General features: G+C 39.9%; 1 protein-coding gene across 4 annotated transcripts in view; it reads right to left on the reverse strand.

Annotated features, from left to right (window-relative positions):
- The window catches only part of st3gal3b (ST3 beta-galactoside alpha-2,3-sialyltransferase 3b), a 45423-nt gene extending 36628 nt beyond the window's left edge, over window positions 1–8795 (reverse strand). For 2 of the 4 annotated variants that reach the window (XM_016680038.1, XM_007568773.2), the window contains exons 1-5: window positions 8741–8780; window positions 7631–7693; window positions 7156–7197; window positions 6040–6082; window positions 3299–3391 (exon numbers count right to left, since the gene is read on the reverse strand). In XM_016680038.1, the coding sequence (XP_016535524.1) occupies window positions 3299–3391; window positions 6040–6082; window positions 7156–7197; window positions 7631–7693; window positions 8741–8765 (266 nt within the window). In that variant the 5' untranslated portion in view covers window positions 8766–8780. Of the gene's footprint in view, window positions 1–3298; window positions 3392–6039; window positions 6083–7155; window positions 7198–7630; window positions 7694–8740 lie in introns of all 4 variants that reach the window. The other 2 variants (XM_016680039.1, XM_016680037.1) reach the window with 2 other exon arrangements.
- Between the last annotated feature and the right edge of the window lie 608 nt (window positions 8796–9403).

Genomic DNA, 9403 nt, shown 5'->3' on the forward strand with positions numbered 1-9403 from the left:
ATCTACATTTGGTAATTTGACGATGCTGTGGTGCTTCACAGAGCTCTAAAAGGATGATCCATTGGTTTGCGTATAACCAAAGGTATGCAGAGATTGATTAATAGGACTGAAGTGTGGTTCTCTTCTCAGAACCAGACCACTTGCGATGCATTTCTCGAATCCCACTGATGGCCTAATGTCTGGCACTTGGAGTCGTAAATACACACGTTCTCGGCAACCTTTAGCTTCCAGACAACACTAACTAGCAGACTTTTGGAACTGGGAAATCAAAAGTAGAGACAGCAAAGCAGACACTCCTATGTCTCAACCGGAATCCCTGTGTAATAACACTGTGACAGACCAGTGTGATAAACATGAATCTCTGAAATGCAATGACTAAATAAAGGCCGACATTATAGGGAGACCTTCTGGTTAAGTTTAACTTCTTCCCAGCATCGCAGGCGACTTCTGAAATTAATCCCAAACTTTAAATCGAGGAGACCAGAGCCAGAAAAGGACAAAGCACCCAGATTGGCTTTTATATGTCGTCACATCACCTGACAAGAACACACACACATATGCACACACACATACGTCTGTCCTGCCAAAGCAAAAGGATATTCGTTAAACTTAAGACTTGTGAGGCCAGATGGGGCAATAAATAACAAAGACTTATTATGAGTCACTGAGCCCTGACCAATAGTTAGTCACTGACATCCTGACAATGCAGACAGACACGGGACTGCTTGATGTCAAATAAAATGTGAGGGTTCCCAACTCAGTCAGAAGGCAGGGATGCATTGTGCTCATTTCCTCTGCAGGGTCCATCTCTCACATGCAATATTTTCATAACCGTGCCACTTGAAGTTCACAGCCAACACTTGATTTAGGGCTCCAACACAAACAGTTTTGGGTGAAGCTCAGGGTAGAGGGAGGCGTTTTAAAATAAATTGGACTCTGCAGGGCAAGGGGCTTCAGAGAAGACAAACAAGGAGGAAGCAGGAGATGATTAGAAGGGGAACCACAAGACCTCAGTGCCAGAGGTTAAGCAGCTTTCTCCAAGTGCTGCACTGTCGGTCACACCCGTTTGGACAGCACGATTGAGAACAAATCAACGTTCAGAATGATTTTCCTCTCAAACTGGAGCAAAAACTAATGAGAAAACATTTAATTGGTTTAGTCCATTAAAAAAATAATTGCACACATATAGCCCACACCTAACTCTTCATCTTCCAAGCCTCCACTAGCCAGAACATTAATTCTGCTGATTGACCTATGTGACCGTAGTGAAGGTAGTAATAATCAGTGGGCTCCAAGCTGTACAGAACTTTGATCAGACATGTGCAGCTGATTAGATGAAGTCATTAACGCGAAGCCGCTCACGTACAGTCAGGTTTGGGGGTCTGGTGGGGGGTGGAGGCTTGCTCTGGGAAGCTTTGTCAACGGAAGTGTCCAAAAACACTTCCTTTTCTAGCTAAAATGAAAGCAAAGAACTTTGTGTGGTTTTGATGGCAATATTTAAAACTAAATCATGGTGAAAAACAAGTATATTTTCCTTTTCAACATACTTTAATCTACAAGAATCATCTTGACTTTACCAAGAAACAGAGATGGATAACACAGTCTGTTTTATTTAACAAAAACTAACTAAGTGTGGAAGAAATTAATGTTGTTTGGATCATTAAATAAAATAAACTTGATCACCTGCAAAAGTGAATCTATAAACCTCTGTAAAAGCAGGGTTCTTTGGCAGTTTGCTACTGTGAAGCATACAGTTGTGTGCTACAAAAAGGAGGGAAGACCTCAGCAATTGAACTTCTCACAACTTCATCAATCCAGGAAAAGATGATGGATTCCTATAAATCATTAGTTAATGCAAAATAATGTAAATGAACAGCCTTTCTGAAGAGTCCCAGGTTCCAAAGTAGGTTTTGGGAAAATTTTGAAAACTGAAAAAACTGAATTTTAGAATCCAGAGTACCAATATTCAAATAGCCATATCTATTTATTTTTTTGATTTCCATGAATTTGTCATCATTGAAAAACTTAGAAAATCTATGGCATATGTGGCTAGCCACAGCAAAAGCAGGAACAGGTCTGCTTGGGGATGCTTTGAGTTATTTACCGATTCTAAAAGTGTAGATTCTGTTATATTCAATTAAGGCCAGTTAGCAAACTGGCCTTAATTGAATATAACAGAATCAAGCACAGTGACATTAGAGTTGATAATGTCGATATTAATACCTTTTGGCACGGTGACCAAGTGCCAAGTGGGGTTTAGGCATGAAATTTGTGTCTCCATAAAGCTGAGTCAGCAAAGGAAAACATAAAAAGCTGCAAGAATTCCAGGATCATCACAGACTGAAAGCCTCACACCGGTCTTTTAGCGAGGTAGATTCTGTGCCTCTCCACTCTGCCTCCAAACTCCCAGACATTCATTTCCAAATAAAGCCACACTTTACTTTCACCTGAAAAGAACAGCTTGGATTTCTGAGCAAGTCATTTTTTTCTGCATACAGAAGCACATTTTTATTGCCACACTGGAGGGTTTTAATGACAGGATATACACTTCAACGAGTCTTATCTTAAAAAGTTTCTACCTTCAGGGGACAATGTTTAAATGTTCTGTAAAAAATAAATAAATAAAACACACAAAATAGGGATGGTGAATTTGTCCCCTAATTAGGTCAGTACTCCTTTGTGATGCCACTGGCTCTTATTCATCAGTGTGGAAAATTGCCCATGCTTGGCTCATAGAATGCTAATAGAACAATGTCCTATAGATCAAGCTGAGATGCTGTACAGAAAATAGACGCCCAGAGGGGATAAAGAAAAAAGAAAAATCAAAGAACAAATGACATCAGGCTCTGGAGGACTGAGTGGAGCATGTGGGTTGGTTGGGGGAAAGCTTGTGATGAATCAGGACAGGAAGTTTGTGTCGCCCATAGAGAAGTCTTTAAAGACTCTACGATGTGACAGAGGAAAGATGGGAGACCTTGTGTTTGGGTGACAAATGTTCTATTGTGTACCAGGGGAATACAAGAACACAGTTGAGTTTTTGTTGTGGGGAAGTAGACGATAAAAACACAATTGATAGTAGGATCAGATTGGACAGGAATGTGGAGGCTTTTCTATGTCGGACGAAAAAGCCTTTAGGCCCGACTGGCTTTGGGAGTGACATCATGTATCTCGGTATGCCCAAGAAGGAGCTCATCTCCTATTAACATCTAGATACAAATCCATAAAGAAATCTTAGGATCTGTCCTTTGTGCAATCCGTTTCATATATAAAAAGAACAGCGATAAAGCAGACTACTCACTTAGGGTAGATGGATGTCATCTTGGCTGCTGCATATCCTGGTTTACACACCCCTTCACTGAGGTTGCCATACTTGTATGCCAACTCTGGTGGCCTATACATTAACAGAACACAGGGAAACATTCAGACACACCATGATAACTCATTAGCAGTAACAGAAACATATTTAAACCCTCAAAACTGAGCTTGTCAAACACTGTCAAGGAGAGTCAGAGCTGTCGATTGCTTAGGAACTTGAATAAGTCAGTGACAACTTTTCGTCTCATCTGTGTGTGGCGAGACAAAACAGTGAGACCCTTGTTTAAATAATCAAACCAGTGGTGCCAAGTCTGGAACCTCCCGATTACTACTACCATCATTAATAATCTGATGTGCGCTGTGATTTTAGTTCAAATAAACAGGGAGGGGAGTGGGGGGGGAAGAGAGAGAGAGACAAGGTCTGAGCTCTTTGTGAGGTCCAAAGTCAGAAATGTCAGCAGAAAAGGTTCACCTAGGCCTCATTTGCACATCATTCACAGCTCTTATTTTTTCCTTGACAAGATTTCTATTCAGCTTAAGGTTATTTACAGTTGGAATTTTATTGGGAAATGCATAAATCGGTAGGGATGAAATCTTCTAAGCCTCACTCATGCTACTAACCTTAAATAAATGATCCATGTTACAAACTAATTAACAGCTTTTCCATGAATAATAATAGATTGTTGTGCATCATTATATAATTAATGAGAGTACAGACATAAAGTTACTGTTTTATACAAACTGAACTCATAAAATCCACCTTAAACTGTGTGTTGACAGACTGCTTATATGATGTGTGTGTGAGGACAGATGCCTTGAAGGTCAGTAAGCTAAAGGCAGCGTAATGGAGATCTGACCATTGCAGTTTGGAGTGATTAAGTCAAACAAATTCAGAGCACTGCATATGCATCCACTGATGTGCTGACAAAGTGACAGCAGAATAATGATCTATTAAAACACATCCTCACTGACAAGCAATATGACACTTCACACAAAATACTAAAATAATTACTCAACCCATTTACCGTGAGTTTGCATTTGCCATAGTTATGACAATGGATCACATTTCCTCATTAAGATAAAAAAAAATAAATTAATTAAATCATTTCAAGAAATGAATGTACAAAGCCTGCCAACAAATATGAAATCACTACCTTTGGTGTTGAATCAGCTGCATTGGTTTGCAATAGAAAAAGATACACTCCCAATTATTTGAATATTTCTGGGGGCGGTGAGCGTGCACAGCCTAAAGGTTTTTAAAGTGAGGTTCTCTGAAGCTTTATGAAATTACATTCCTGTTACCTTGTTGGAAAAGTAAATACATCCTTACAGTGGTAGAAAGCTAACAAGCTAGCTGCTACTTTGCTGTAGCATTTGGCCTGTTGTGGGTATGCCAGGATCATTTTCAAACTATGAGACCTGGAACGCACAGGAACACAGATTCCATAACAGAAAGATACACCTGGCAGCCTCTGTCAAGGTAACACAACAGAAACCCTGTACGGCACCACAATCCTGCCAAGAACTCTGACAAATTCAGTTTGTTTGCCAGAGTTTGTTATTACCGTATTTTCCGCACTATAAGGTGCACCGGATCATATGGCGCACCTTCAATGAATGGCCTATTTTAAAACTTTTTTCATATATAAGGCGCACCGCATTATAAGGCGCATAGAATAGACGCTACAGTAGAGGCTGGAGTTATGCTATGCATCCACTAGATGGAGCTGCACTACAGGGAACGTCAACAAAATAGTCCCGACTCCGGTCGTCGAGCAGAGCCTTCCGACTGGGCCGGGGCGTGGCCGGACGATGGTCATTCTTCTCCATTAGCATACAGCATGTTCGTGGAGAACGTGGTGCTAAATGACCTGCAGACGACCTGATTCTAGACGGTCGGTGGGTAGATAGGTCAGTCAAACTTTATTAATAGATTACAAACCAGCGTTCTGACAACTATCCCAGCATGCACCGCGCGCTTCTTCTTCTACGGGCGGAAATGAAGTCGGTGGCTGCTTACTGTAGTTGCTAGACATGTTGTGGCTCAATATTGGTCCACATATAAGGCTCACCAGATTATAAGGTGCACTGTCGGTGTGTTTGAGGAAATTGAAGGTTTTTAGGTGTGCCTTATAGTGCGGAAAATAAGGTATTTAATTTGCAAGGATTAAGTAATAACAGCTCATTTATTAACAGAGAGCCCACATTAAGTGGTTATAGAAGTAGATGAATAGAACATATTTATTCATTGTTTGTTCCCTTTTTACTCCTTGTATCATTGCATTGTACTGATCACTGCAGCAGAGACTGTTTATTTGGATCCAAATGGGCTGGGACTGCAGTAGAGTAAATCAGCATGTTGGACTTTATTCTTCATCTTTAAGATTCTCACATTTTATTATTCTTTTCATATCTATTGTCATTTTCAGGTCACAAAGAAATGAAAGATGTTTTTTTCCTTCTATGTTGTTTTGCTTTCTGTCCCTCCTCCCCTTGTTATTAAAGTCCATCAGATAAGAATGTTACATGAAAAAGCTGAATAGATGGATGTTTTACAAACCCAGAAGGCTGGAAAACAGTACATGATTTCTTTTGGTCTCTCCAAGAGTTGTGATTCCATTTTTTTTAAAGCCAGATGTTGAATCACTCATCTCCCATGCAGCGCATGGAGAATCCATGAACCTGTTGCATTAATAACCATTTATGAGAACGAAATATACTCACAGTTTCGTTTCCAGCTGCAGCAGAAAGCCCTGCTTATCGTACCCTGCAAAGTGAAGACAAACAAAAAGGCCTATGAGTCTGTGAAGCACATGTGTTTGAAATGGCTCATCCTTACTGGGGACGTTTTGTGGACATCCATTCTACATTATTTCAACTATCAGTTCAGTAACTGTAGTTTAAACGACATGTGTGGCTTCCACAGGGAGAACAATGCAGCATATGGAAAAGTAAAAGCATCTGTATTAAGGAGTCAACACAAACAAGCAAGGTTAGGCAGAGGCCAGCCAAAAACCATCTGTTGAGATAAAACAATAAATAAATAAACATTAGAAAAACAGTTTGAGATCACCTATGGGTATCCAGTAGGTGTTTTGAAGAACTGAGGTAGACAGAAGAGCACAGAAACCAGAAGAAAAACATATTTGAGGTGAAATGAAAAGTTTAATTCGATTTGGGAGATTTCAGTGTTCACTGCAGCCTTCCATTGAAAATGATGACATTTCACATTATTTCTATCAGTGAAATAATGTGATGTCCTTCGCATGTAACAGATGTGACATTAATCAAAGTAAAAAGTAGCGCAGAATTACTCCTGAGGGTGTGTGTGTGTGTGAGTCTTGCCTTCAAAGAGAAGCTGGCAAACAGAGATGAAGAAAAGGACAATGGGAATGCTTGACAAGTATTTGAGGAAAAATCGAAGCACTGCCGAGGGAGCGTGGTCGCTGACAATAAGCAAGGTGAGGGCATTTGTGTTGGAAATTTACACTGAGAAGCATCACACAGCCGTGGTGAAAGACGAGGCAACATGGAAGATATTAAATCACAGATAAGAAAAAATGTTTTGGAGAAAAACTCCTGCTGGCATTTGTTATCAAACGGAAACAGAGGGCAGGGTAGATAACAGATAGTCTGATTCATCACCAACTGTGAAACTATTTCAATACAAAGCTTTCACTGACAAAGCTTCCTAATTTCTAATAAAAAGCAAACTAGTCTCTGACCACAAATGGGGGTGCGTAACTATTCCAGAGTTTTGTAGGAGTTTGTCATTTCCTTTCTAGCAGAGTACAGAGAGCGAGGAGGTGGAGGCTTTGGCTTGCATGGCAGCACATGTACCTGAGCTTACTATTCGTCCAACGTTGATGTCATTTTCCAGCTCTGAAACAGAAAAGGGTCATTGAGCAGCATTTGAGTTCAGTTAGAAGAGGCAAAATTGGACTTGTAAAACTGAGGCAAACTGCAATTATTCCATATTACAGAACCAAAAGGTGGAGAAGGATAAAAGGTTAGTGGCTTCAGTCCCAGAAGAGTGAATTAGATTTCACAGTGTCAAACTTATGCAAAGTCTTAAAAGCTCCACTGAGGTGGAAAATTAACTGCAAGAAACCCTATTAGTGCCTATGCGATTGCTATGACAACAGTAAATGAACAAATGCACCATAAATGAACAAATGAGAGAATGAGACATTTTAGACAACACACTGTTGCATTTAAAGTTCAGACAACATAAAAACAAATATTAGGGGATCTTATTAGTCAAGTCACTTGATTGAAAACAGTCACGTAGAATAAATGCTCCCAGTTCCTCTACCTGCAATTCTTTTCACTTCAGCACCTTTAGTCAGCGCTACAGACTTCTCCTCTGCATCTTTCTCTGTAAACAGAAGGGGTTAACACTAGAGTAAGACCATTGGTACTGCACAGCAACCGACATCTCAACAACCATTGACCAACACCACAGTAATACAAAGGACTTCAAATAAACAACTTTAGCAAAAACACAGACAGTAGCTTCGTAACAACAAATGCAGACAAGGAAAGAAGACAGTAACAAACAGAAATAATAGGAGTTTTCTAGGTTTTGGTGCAGTCTTAAGACCTCTTCAGAAAGAATTAGAAACCAATAGCTCCCCTACGCCACAAGTTAGAATGAGCCTGAGACCCTGGGAGTTAGAACAATAGAACAAACCCGTCAGTGCAAAAGGAATACTATGTTGCTCACCAAACAGGTCAATGTGAAGCCCTCAGAATGGAGTTAGACACATCTGCACTAGAAAATCATGTTGCACGACAACATTGCTAACACCATAGACGACACTGACAGTCATAGCAATGTCACTACAACCCATTTTTCACGTGGGAAGCTTGAAAACCTTTGTTGTTGTTTTCAAATGTGGCTGGGTTTATAACACATAAAGTCAATGTGTGCAGTCAAGTCGTCTGAAGGTGTGTGGTAAAAGCAAACTAGGCACAGAGGAAGGAGAAAGACTGGGTTTTGTTTGCATGAGCTTAAGACATTTTCTTCCAAATGTTAAAGCTGGGACAAACTTTCTTTAAACTGCAAACAGGTGATCTCTGGGAAGAGCATCTAACTTTTCTTTCCAGAAAACAACAAAACTGTTTTAACCATAGAGGCAGACCAAAAACAGCAGGTTATTATTAAGGGGACTGTCCTGGTAAAGTATGTACCACATTAAATTAAGTTGTTCTCATCTTTTAACTGGTAGGTAGTAAAGCAAAGAGACCCTCCAGGATGTTGCAATTTTTTGTGGTTGTTGCGACCTAAAATTTTTCAAAAAGCTGCTGTCAAAGTTGCACATTTTCTTGAGGTTTACTTTTGCCATAACATGGTCTTATAAAACCGCTGAAACTGCTACACATAACCTTCCCTTTTTCTAATCAAGTTCTAATCCCTCCTTACCTGCTGTGGCACTTGTCCTGATCATGGCCTTTGGTCTGAATCCTCCCTGACTCTTTGTTATTACTGTGACAAAGATTTCTTTTAAATATGTGGAAAACAATACTGAACAGAAGTTCTGTAAAGAAATTAAAGAAGTTAGAGTGGGTTTATTCCTGGCATTAACTAACTAGCAAGGGGTATAAAACAGGAAACAACAACAACCTCCATATTCTTAAACTTAATATGATATACTGGCATAGGTGAACCAATCATTTAGCTAACATAATCTGCATGCCACAGATAAACAGCTAAAGGAAAAGCAGGGGACATGTCCCAAGCATACCTTGTGTTAGTTACACTCATGACTTTACAGAAAATAGGCAAATCCTACAGCACAAAATGGTTTATGAAAAAAAAGAAAAGAAAAAGAAAAAAAGACAAGTTACTGTTTAGCTTTTATTTTGCAGGTTCAGCTTTCAAAAATAATGTTTCCCTGTGGTTAATACAGGCCAGGTCTTTTTAAGAAACCAATGATGGCGTACCTCCATGTGCATGCGCCTCACTCTCAAATAAACCTGGCGCTGTCAAATGTTGTTCCGGTGTGTGTTGCGTAGTCATGTAGTAAAGTTGCAGCGCCACCCCTTGGCCTGACATACCTATTACAGCATTTTCAATTGTGCTGCA

This window comes from Poecilia formosa, unplaced genomic scaffold (assembly GCF_000485575.1).
Source record: "Poecilia formosa unplaced genomic scaffold, Poecilia_formosa-5.1.2 Scaffold230, whole genome shotgun sequence".
NCBI lineage: Eukaryota > Metazoa > Chordata > Actinopteri > Cyprinodontiformes > Poeciliidae > Poecilia > Poecilia formosa.